The sequence below is a fragment of the Asterias amurensis genome, chromosome 14 (genome assembly GCF_032118995.1).
Source record: "Asterias amurensis chromosome 14, ASM3211899v1".
NCBI classification, from domain to species: domain Eukaryota; kingdom Metazoa; phylum Echinodermata; class Asteroidea; order Forcipulatida; family Asteriidae; genus Asterias; species Asterias amurensis.
In genome coordinates this window covers 2,348,648-2,360,434 of record NC_092661.1, presented here as the reverse complement: position 1 = coordinate 2,360,434, position 11,787 = coordinate 2,348,648, and the positions used below count along the sequence as shown (strand labels likewise).

General features: G+C 40.6%; 1 protein-coding gene across 1 annotated transcript; it reads left to right on the top strand.

Annotated features, from left to right (window-relative positions):
• Positions 1-326: 326 nt before the first annotated feature.
• LOC139947567 (uncharacterized) lies at positions 327-11,455 on the top strand. The gene is made up of 10 exons (XM_071945510.1): positions 327-481; positions 2,493-2,741; positions 5,094-5,122; positions 6,157-6,264; positions 7,188-7,307; positions 7,996-8,188; positions 8,640-8,762; positions 8,961-9,223; positions 9,388-9,540; positions 10,708-11,455. The coding sequence occupies exons 1-10, from the start codon at positions 445-447 to the stop codon at positions 10,831-10,833; spliced, it is 1,401 nt and encodes a 466-aa protein (XP_071801611.1). The 5' UTR covers positions 327-444; the 3' UTR covers positions 10,834-11,455.
• The last annotated feature ends 332 nt before the right edge of the window (positions 11,456-11,787 follow it).

The following is an 11,787-nucleotide window of genomic DNA, read 5'->3' as shown; positions in this document are numbered from 1 at the left end:
AATCATAAAGCTTGGTTATTAGCTTACGCGTAACAGACCAATCATAAAGCAGCAGTTGTCCACACGTAAGAGGGCGGTATTTAACACAACCGTTAATTTTTCACCTGGGGCCTTTCTCAAACCACGGCTATGGCTCCGGCTCAGGCTCCGCGTGCTGAGAATGTGCTGATATCCGTGCAATACGCGCTGCTCCAAAATGCAGGTTAAAAAAATGCAAGCTGCGTACACAGCACGCGGAGCCTAAGCCTGAGCCGGAGCCCAAGCCGTGGTTTGAGAAAGGCCCCTGCAAACAAAATACCACCGTTAAACCAGCATAGCGCCCTCATTTTTGTGTTGGTGGGATAATTAAAAACACAGTTGAGTTGACTTGGTACGAGTTGACTTTTGGGTATGACGAGTTGACCCGTTTCGATTGCAGCGCATGTTCGTGAATTTTTAAACAATATGACCGGTATAGAGAGATCCCTTCGCTCGGTTTTCGGTAAGATAATTCCTTCTAAATGTTCGTTTTTACATAAAGAGTATTTTATTAACTATCTATGAACCCAATAATATTGGCAATATCTATCAAAATCTGTGTGTGAGTTTAAATGTTTAATTTAAGAAATGTTGGCTGGGCATTTTTAAAACACCAACCAAATTCAAAGCCTATGCAAGCAAAGTTTGGCAAATTGAATTTCGTCTCTTAAATGGTCAAAACTTTGATTTTTTTTTAGGGGGGGGGGTGGTTAACTGCTGTCTGCTGCAGCTGACCCTAGAGACTTTATTTTGTGGCCAAGCATCAGGATTCAGTGGATTTAATTAAAACATAAATTAAACTTTAAAGAGAGCATTGGAATTGGATGATTGTTCCTTGTTTCTTTCCTTTCCACATGCACCACTATGACTCGTGAGCCTTATAGGGGTCTAATATTTTGGGCCTCCTTAAAGGAACACGTTGCCTTGGATCGGTCGAGTTGGTTTTTGAAAAGCGTTTGTAACCGTTTTTCATAAAATGCATATGGGTAGAAAGATGTTGTAAAAGTAGAATACAATGATCCACACAAACATACCTCAAAATTGCGTGGTTTTCCTTTTACCTCGTCGACTAACACGTCGGCCATTTATTGGGGTCAAAATTTTGACTCCCATAAATGGCCGACCGTGTTGGTTCGCACAGTAGAAGGAAAACCATGCAATTTCGAGGCAAACTTGTGTGGATCATTGTATTCTACTTTTAAAACGTCTTTCCAACCATATGCATTATATAAAAAACGGTTACAAACGCTTTTGTTTTGACCAACTCGTCCGATCCAAGGCAACGTGTTCCTTTAACGCTAGACATGTTTCAAATCAGCGTTGATAGGTGAACGTTTTATACGACCGTTAGCCAGCAATAACTGAAGTTTCTTTTGTGCTACACTACCAAAACTTTCCCCACACACTCAATATACATTCATAATGCTTGCATTTCCTTTTTGTTGAGTTGAAATTAAAATACATCGTCAAAAAATGAAATTTTCTGCTCGATACTCACTGTTGTGTTTCTGCCGCATCGCACATTTTAAGACTTCTCAATATGCTCAATGCTTTATAATTCGGGAACCAGCCTACTATGTACGTGTAGATCGACGAACTGCTGAGCCGTGGCCGAGTCAAACTGAACCATTCTGTGAAAGGGGTGTTACGAACCCGTGCGGCAGTGCGTGGGCGCTGTTTGTTTACAATACCCGCCGTTCACGCATAAAGCGTCCACGCACTTCCGCACGGGTTCATAACACCCCTTTTACAGAATGGTTTAGTCCGACTCGGCCGCGGCTCGGCAGTTCGTCGACCTACATGTAGTAGGCTGGTCAAAAATCCTGCGATGCGGCAGAAAAACGAGCAGAAAATTTCATTTTTTGACGACCTATTTTAATTTCACTCAACAAAAAGGAAATGCTAGCAAAATGAATGTATATATTGAGTTTATGGGGAAAGTTTTGGTAGTGTAGTACAAAAGAAACTTCAGTTATTGCTGGCTAACGGTCATAAAACTTTCACCTATCAACGCTGATTTGAAAACATATAGCGTTAAGAAGGCCAAAAATATTATTAGACTCCTATAAGGCTCATGGGGGAGCCTTATAATTTCTAGAAGTACACTAAAAATAGTCAGTTAGAGTAGTTAGGCTATCATGTGAAAAAGCGAACATACCACAACCCAAAGAAAAGAAAAACCCATTTTCCCAACCAAACACAGTCTGTCATTCTGTGGGGTAAAAAATGAGAGGACATAGTTTGTTATGATATTCAAAAAGAAAAACTACTTAATATCGAGGGATATTTGTGTGTCAATGATTTTGTTTCATATTTTCTTTTAGAATTATCTTTCCAACCATATTATTTTATAAATGACAATTGCATAACAGCCATCACCTCTTAACAATAAAATTCCAATCTGAAGGCAATGTGTTCCTTTTATTAAAGTTTGTAAATAATGATGATGTTGTTCCTTCTCTTTCATCCGGTAGTGGGTAACATCCCGTACGATGCAACCGAAGAGAAACTTAAGGACATCTTCTCTGAGGTTGGTCCGGTCATCAGTTTCCGCCTCGTCTACGATCGCGAGTCGGGCAAGCCCAAAGGATATGGGTTCTGCGAGTATAAAGATCAGGAAACGGCATTGAGTGCTATGAGGAATCTCAATGGGTATGAGCTAAACGGACGAGCGCTGAGAGTCGATAACGCAGCGAGTGAGAAGAACAAGGAAGAGCTCAAGAGTGAGTAAACTTTGGCAATAGTAGTGTAGAGCCGAAGAGTAAAAGATACGTTGTTTGTTATTAAAGGCAGTGGACACTAGTGGTAATTTCTCAAAATAATTATCAGCATTTAACCTTACTTGGTAACAAGTAATGGGGAGAGGTTGCTTTCATAAAAACATCGTGAGAAACGGCTCCCTCTGGAGTGACGTAGTTTTTTAGAAAGAAGTCAATTTTCCACAAATTTGATTTCGAGACCTCAATTTAGAATTTGAGGTCTCGAAATCGAGCATCTCTAAGCACACAACTTCGAGTGACATGGGTGTTTTTTTCTTTCATAGTTATCTCACATCTCTGACGACCAATCAAGCTCAAATTTTCACAGGTTTGTTATTATATATGCATATTATGTTGAGATACACCAAGTGAGAAGACTGGTCTTTGACAGTTACCAATAGTGTCCTTTGTCTTTAATGGTATTCAGGCCTGTATGCTTTGTTTTTGAAAAGGCAAGGGCACCAAGGCATTTTCTCCTTGGTGAAGGGCACCCTTTGAGGAATATGTAAAGTACTATTCACCATACCGCTCCTTTATATCTCACCAGTCTCATTAAGATTTACCAACCTGGAAGACCTGGCCTTCCCTCTGGTTCAGACAGTACACTCTTGGCAGTTCCAAAAGTGCATTCCGCTGCGGGGGATCGTGCTTTTCACGCACCTCTGCGCCTTTGGAACCGTCTCCCTCATCAAATTCGTTCCGCGGAGTCACTCGTAGTTTTCAAGAAACAGCTCAAACTTTTCTGTTCAATGATTGATTGCTTTGACTGTTATCCCATTATCAGTGCCATTATTTATTTGCTTATTGTTTAGTTTCTTGTAAAGCGCTGTGGTACCTCGTGTAAGAGCGCTATACAAATGTCTTTAATTATTATTATAGGTTTTCTCGGTCAAATTCGGCAAATGAGCAGTCAATTTCATTTTCATGCGTTCGAATTAAAACTAGTTTGCCTCTCCAGTTGTTACTGCACTTCAAATTCAGAATTCGGCCATTCAATTTCGTTTTGAGTCAAGTCAAATTCCTTTAGCACTCTGTTCAATTTAGCGTATCGTCATTCTTTTTCGTGGCACACACGCCTCAAGAAGCGTCTGTGAATTCGAATGCTGCTTCGATGAATTGTTAAATTGAATGATTATTTTGTTAAATCGAATTACGTAAAAGTACATTTGACTAGTCTTAAAACGAAATCGAATGACCCTTTTCAGTAGCATTCAATTATGTGCCAAATAGATTAAGCTGGTGGTTAAATTGGCTGCTCATTTTCCAAAATTGACCGAGAAAACCTATATTAAGGGCACCGAGGCAATGACCAGAGGCATGGGGGCAATCGCCTTCATTGCCTTCGTGAAGTATCAGGTCTGGGTATTGTAAGGAGAAAAAAAACATTGTTGTAAAATGAAACTTACATGTACTGTTTGTCAATTTTATACTAGAACATTTTTTTTCTTTCTGTGAAATATTTACTGGTCCTGGGCCCAATTTCATAGAGCTGCTTAAGCACAAAATTTTGCTTAAGCAAAAAAATCCTTGCTTAGTAAGATCAGATTACCGGCCAAGACTCCACTCAATTGTTATGCTAAGTGAACAACAGCTAATTACCAGTCACAATCAATGTATATGGCATAACATTTTGGCCAGTAACATGTGTAAAATAAGTGAGCTGTTTTCGTGCTTAAGCACAATTTTTGCTTAAGCAGCTCTATGAAATTGGCCCCTGGTGGCTTTTCAATTGAAGTGCTTGACCTTAATTATCTGTTTGCAGTTTGGTCATCATTTAGTTGTCCCCACCTCTCCACACTGATGATATTGACCCAAATCATCTGGGCCCAATTTCATAGAGCTGCTAAGCACAAAAATTTGCTTAGCATGAAATTTCTTCCTTGATAAAAACCAGATTACCAACCAAATTTTCCATTTGTTGCATATTGCTTGTTACTGGTATTCAGCTGATGTTTGCTCATCCTGAACATCATGTGGACATTTTGTTGGTAATCCTGTTTTTATCGAGGCAGAAATTTCATGCTGAGCAAATTTTGGTGATTAGCAGCCCTGACGTCATCATAAGAATAATCTTTGATGGGCCATTTTGGTGGTCATAGCACTATGCGTTATTCAGTGAAGTGCACATTTTGGGCGACACAGCGTTTACACGTCTTAATAAAAAAAATTTAAAAATGCATTGGAACCAGCAACACAGTTTTTACACGCCTTAATAAAATTTTTTAAAAATGCATTGGAACCAGCCACAGACTTTAAGTGCATGTAGATGTTCCTCCCCAGTCCCACTTACAATCGTCTTGTTGTTCTAACCTTCAGATCTTGTGCCTGCTGCTCCTGCAACCGATGTAAGTATTCTCTCATTGATTGATGTCTTTTCTGATGACATCACTATCAGTGTCCAAATTTAATTTTTTTAGAGGCGGGGGGGGGGGGGGGGAATCCACAAGACCACAAAACTTGTAGCTTAACCCTTTGGTGCACCACAAGGCGGTCGCTAGCAACCACCAAAAACATGTCAAATTGGACTTTTGTAAACAGTCATCAGTCATAACTTAAAAACTATAACCCCCAAATATACTGCCCTCATTTGGTTGTTTAGCGCGAGTGTTGAGCTTTCGTTTGGTGTGATGTTCAACATAGGGTGCTATTGAAAATTGTTGAGAAAATCACGGTTGAACATGTTCTTTTTTTTTTTTTCTTTTTTTAAATTAATCTGTGCATCATAGGGTTAAAGGGAAGGTACACGTTTGGTAATTGTCCAAGACCAGTCTTGCATAAAAATAACAAGCCTGTGAAAATTTGAGCTAAATTAGTCATCGAAAATGCGAGAAAATGATGAGAGAAAAACACCCTTGTTGGACGAATTTGTGTGCTTTCAGATAGGAATAAAAGACTTCTAGCTAGAAGTCTTTTCTTATTTTAGTGAGAAATTACCTCTTTCTCAAAATCTATGCTACTTTAGAGGGAGCCGTTCCTCACAATGTTTTACACTATCAACAGCTCTCCAATGCTTGATACCAAGTTTTTAAGTTAATATTTGTTTTGAGTAATTATCAAACTTCCCTTTAGTCTGTGCACCATAGGGTTAAAACAATAGACCGATCCATTAGGCCCCGCCTCCTTACCAGTTGACCAATCACAGCCGCGAAACCCGATCAACCTTAGTGCAAAGATCACCAAACGGTTCAAATGGTGATCAGATTTCGCGGTTGTGATTGGTCAATGATAATTGGGCCAATGATAATTGGGCCTGGCTTAATGGATCGGTGTATTACTGGACCCGTACTTTGATTACAAGACCAGAATCAGAACAAGAAGAGACTAGAATCGAAATAAACTCTCAACTCTTGATTCAAATTGTTGTAATTTGTATTTGCAGTCGCCGTTTGGAGACGCCGTTGCACCACATGAAGCTCCCGAGGCTATCTCGAAAGCCGTGGCCAGCTTGCCTCCAGAACAGATGTTTGAACTCATGAAACAGATGAAGGTTGGTCTCTCTGTTTGAGTTACTTTTTTGTTCAGTTTGTCTGTTCTCCTTTGTACTCATCTTCAAAGCTCTTTGTGGTCTATCTCCTGTCTATAGATAATAATATCGAAGTCTTATATAGCGCACGTACCTACCAAACAAGGTACTCAAGGCGCTGAGTATATACAAACTTTCAAAAAGATATGTTATTGCAGTGATGAATTCTGAGACCCAATTACTTAGGACCTTCTAAGGGTTTACAAGGTGCTACCGCGCATACAGCAGCCACAGCCAGGAACACTGGGGCGCACCCCTTCTCTTTTTGACGTTTTGAGAGTGATTACGTAACGGGGCTTTTCGCAAATCTCGCAGAAAAGCTCTGGACAAGGGCATACAAAATGATTGGTTTTTTTTACACAATTGAAACCTATTTATAATCATATGACTCGATTTCCTTATGTATCGAAAACATTTTAAGTGGAATTCAGCAAAGTTCACGACTTGACATTTTCGTTCAAGCAGGTCTTTAAAAGACTTTAAAGGAACACTACCGAATTGGTTTTGCTAGCAAAAAAGTTGCTGGCAGTATAAGCACTTTATTTAAACCTGTAGAAGTTTGAGATCGATCGTCCATCTGGGGGACGAGAGAATAGTGAAACACCGATTGCAAACTTTGCGTTGCATCGATGCCAAAACAAAAATGAAGAAAATGCTCACTGGGCGATAAACTCCAAATGCGAAACAAGATGATTTATTTCTCATCAAATATGAAATTTCAGACAGAAATATTTCAAGGGTTGTTTTCTATACTATCATCATGATTAGATTATGCTAGTTTTATGTAAATCTGTGATCTCCACGATTTTTGTTTCTTCCCAATTCTGTAACGTTCCTTTTTATTAGTTTTAGCTCTGGTAATACTTGTTTTATTTCTGATCTTGTAGTTGGTGATTCAGAACAACCCAGTGGAGGCCAGGAACATGCTTCTACAGAATCCACAGCTTGCTTACGCCTTACTGCAAGCCCAGGTCGTCATGCGCATCGTCAATCCAGAAATCGCTGTGGTAAGCTAGACAAGAAAGCTGTCTCTAAAAGGCATGACCTCCTTAGTTGATAAAGTTAACCCTCCTACTATGAGTGTTTGTTTTTTAGACAAACCCATTCCTCACTTTTATAGCCCTTTTCACACTACTCTATTTCCCCCGGGGGCAACCCCAGGGAAAAACTGCAGGCCCTTTCACACTTGAATCACCTAACCTCTGATCAGGGTTGAGATTTGTCAGACTTTTGTCTGAATTCAGACTTTTTAAGTCAGCCTGGTGAAGAAAATCAGCCGTTACTTTTCCCATAATATAACAAAATCCTGCTCTTTGATCTACTTGTCTAGTGCTGAGAACACTGTTACTAAAAGCTCAGTGGAATCTATAACTCCAGGGGTTACCGTACAGCATGTACAGGTGAAAAAACCATAATTTCAACATACATCAGCAGAATTTGGATCCAACATTTGTAGTTTCAGACCTTTTTGTAAGCAATGACTCTCGTCCCTGTCTGATCTACCTCCTTGCAAATGGGCATACCCTGGGGGAGTGGAACCCCTGCTCTGTTATTTTTTACTCTTCACTGTTCTACTCACTCCATTGTGCTGTTCTTTTTTAAATGATATTGTAGATTTTTTTGCTTTTGAACATTTTGTGCGAAAATGCGCACAATAATGTGATATCATGTTTCAAATTGATGTATTTTCTTCAGACGCTTCTTCACAAGCAAATCAATGTACCTCAAGTTCTCGTCCCGCCCGACATGCCCCAGACCTCACAGCAGCAGCCAGGCATTATCCAGGGTCAGGGGCCAGGCATGCCCATGATGCCCGGTGGACAAGGTGGCCCTGGACCAGGCATGATGAACCAACGCCCACAGATGATGCCCCAGCAGCAGGGACCAGGTAGGTTAACTGACCACTCCCTCTTTTTTCGTTCCTTTGCTTACCCCTGTCTTACACCCTTTCTTACCCCTCTCCTATCCACATCCCTTTCTTAGCCCTGGAGTACTTTTATTTTCGTAAACAAATTAATTCCCGGGTGTGAAAACAACTTCTCCTGCTGACTGTCAAATCATCTCCATCCATCACAACATTCAAGACAAACTTAAAATCGCGTAACAAATTATGTAACAGCTTTTGCGAACCTTTCCGAAAAGCTCTTGATAAGGGTAATCAAAATGATTGTTTTTTAACACAATTGAAATCTATTTATAGTCATATGTCTCGATTTCCGTATTGATTGAAAACATTTTAAATGAAATTCAGCAAAGTTTACACCTTGACATTTTCGTTCAAGCAGGTGTTTAAGTTTAGTAATGGTTTAATATTAGTTTTTATATTTGTTGTTGACCAGGTGGGATGATGCGTGGTCCGATGCACGGACAGAACATGGATCAACGGGGACCCATGGATCAACGAGGACCCATGATGCAACAGGCCCCCCCTAACCAAATGGGCATGGACCGAATGGACACAGGTAAGCTGGAGTCTGTTTGTTGGTCTGTCGTTTTGCTTGTTTGTATACTTCACTTTTGTTTTGATTAGGCATCGTACCAAATATTGTGTTTGTTACGTAGCCCATATGGCATACATGCAACGCCAAAAATATATTATGTCAATTTGTAATGGCAGCAGTATTTAAACAAAGTTGAATCATGCTCTTTCACTTTCGCAGAGCCAATGGGTCAGCGAGGTGGTATGCCGCCCCTCGGCCAGGAACAGCGAGGAGGGTTCGACAATCGCAACCAGATGGACAACCGAGGTCCAGCGCCGGACCAGAGAGGTCAACCAGACCCAAGGTCACATGACCCCAGACGACCCGATATACGAGGTCCGGACATACGAGGTTTTGACGGGCGAGGGAACGACCCTAGAGGTCAACCCATGAGAGGCGGTGGTGACCCTAGGGTCATGGAGAGAGGAGGACCAGGCATGCCGGTAAGCATCGAGGAAGGGTTTTTGCTTCTTAGAAATGAGTACAAGCGTAAGAGTATAACACAAGGAAACAATAAAATGAAAAAAGTTGCAAGAAAGATGTTAGTACAGTCCAGAGTCGTACAAAACACTACATTTAAGTATTGTTGTTTTTTATCTGTCTCTAGGGTGGACCACCAGGACCCCAAATTGGCCAGGGTGGCCCAGGAGGTCCGGTGGGGCCTGGAGGTCCAGTGGGGCCAGGAGGTCCAGGTGGGCCAGGCGGGCCAGGCGGGCCAGGATTCGGAGCACCTCAACCTACGCAGCAAGAACAGGATAAGGTGAGTTTGCAATGGGCAATGGAGGGATTGGTAACCAGTCTATTAATAATGAAGCATCTGAAAAATTAAACAATTAAAAAAAAAATTCTTTTATTGATTTTCTTTTGAAGCAATCGGATCATAATGATTAAAACGTTGAGTTGTCTACCACAGGTTCTTTTCAGTACAAACACTTCTCAAAAAGATATTTTCACATGGTGCTACCATAAACCTCACCTGATTATCCTTCGACTTTGCAAAATTTCAAATCCTACTGGCTATACTTTGTTGACCCTTCCCAGTTGCTGTTCATGTGCTAATGTGTAATAGTTTACCTCAATTTCCTCCATCTTTGGTATTTCTTATTGTTAAAGACACTGGACACTATTGGTAATTGTCAAAGACCAGTCTCCTCACTCGGTGTATCTCAACATAATATGCATAAAATAACAAACCTGAGGAAATTTGAAATCAATTGGTCGTCGAGTCAAAGTTGCGAGAGAATAATGGAAGAAAAAATACCCTTGTCGCACAAGGTGTGTGCTTTCAGATGCTTGATTTCGAGACCTCAGCTGAGGTCACAAATTCAACTCAAATACTTTAGTTGGAAATTACTTCTTTCTCAAAATTTAAGTGACTTCAGTGGGAGCCGTTTCACACAATGTTTTATACTATCAACTGCTCTCCATTGCTTGTTACCAAGTAAGTTTGTAAGCTAACAATTATTTTGAGTAATTACCAATAGTGTCCAGTGCCTTTAACTTTTGGTTCCCTGATTCTGTCATATTATTCATTCATGTTTTCTTTTTATGCAGTGGTTGCCTTTCCTTTTTACAGGTCAAATTTTAAAAAGAAAATTTTGTTTGTATTTAAAACTATATATTTTTGGTTCGTGTTTGAACATTATGCGTCTGTATAGTGTATGTTTGTCATATGACAGTGTATGCATTTGATTATATGTATATAAGATATATATTTAATTAAATTGAAATATGTTAAATATTTCATTTAATATGTAATTTTTTAAATTATATTATCACTAATTAGACTTTTTGATTTGATTTGATTTGAAATGGTTTATTCAGAATTAAAAATGTATTAAAAATTTGTCTTACCCCTCGTTTAAATTTACCCAGTCATTTTCCCCATGAGTCGTATTAATTCATACTTATTGTTTCTTTTGTTCAGGCTGCTCTGATCATGCAAGTACTACAGCTCTCCCCAGAGCAGATCAACCTCCTCCCTCCAGAGCAGAAAGCTAGCATCATGTTCCTGAAAGACCAGATTGCACGCAGTCAGGGACAACTACCATAAGCCAAGACACTACAAAACAGCCATGTTGATCTATTTGTGAGTATGGCTTCGGGGTTCGAATAGACTGGTACCTCTACACTTTACAGGTTCCTCAAGGACCAGACTACAGGCAGTCAGGGACAACTACCATAAGCCAAGACACTACACTACAGCCATGTTGATCTATTTGTGAGTATGGCTTCGGGGTTCGAATAGACTGGTACCTCTACACTTTACAGGTTCCTCAAGGACCAGGCTACAGGCAGTCAGGGACAACTACCATAAGCCAAGACACTACACTACAGCCATGTTGATCTATTTGTGAGTATGGCTTCGGGGTTCGAATAGACTGGTACCTCTACACTTTACAGGTTCCTCAAGGACCAGGCTACAGGCAGTCAGGGACAACTACCATAAGCCAAGACACTACACTACAGCCATGTTGATCTATTTGTGAGTATGGCTTCGGGGTTCGAATAGACTGGTACCTCTACACTTTACAGGTTCCTCAAGGACCAGGCTACAGGCAGTCAGGGACAACTACCATAAGCCAAGACACTACACTACAGCCATGTTGATCTATTTGTGAGTATGGCTTTGTGAGCCAAAGTGAGGTTCGGGGTTCGAATAGACTGGTACCTCTACACTTTACCAGGCTACAGGCAGTCAGGGACAACTACCATAAGCCAAGACACTACACAACAGCCATGTTGGTCTATTTGTGAGTATGGCTTTGTGAGCCAAAGTGAGGTTCGGGGTTCGAATAGACTGGTACCTCTACACTTTCCAGGGGTGAGAAATGTTTGATTTTTCATGTTCTTCAAGGACCAGACTACAGGGAGTCAGGGACAACTACCATAAGCTGGTTACTGGGTACAGTACACTACTCTACAGCCATGTTGGTCTATTTGTGAGTGTGGCTATGCGTGCCAAAGCGAGGTTCGGGTTTCTAATAGTCAGGTACCCCTACACTTC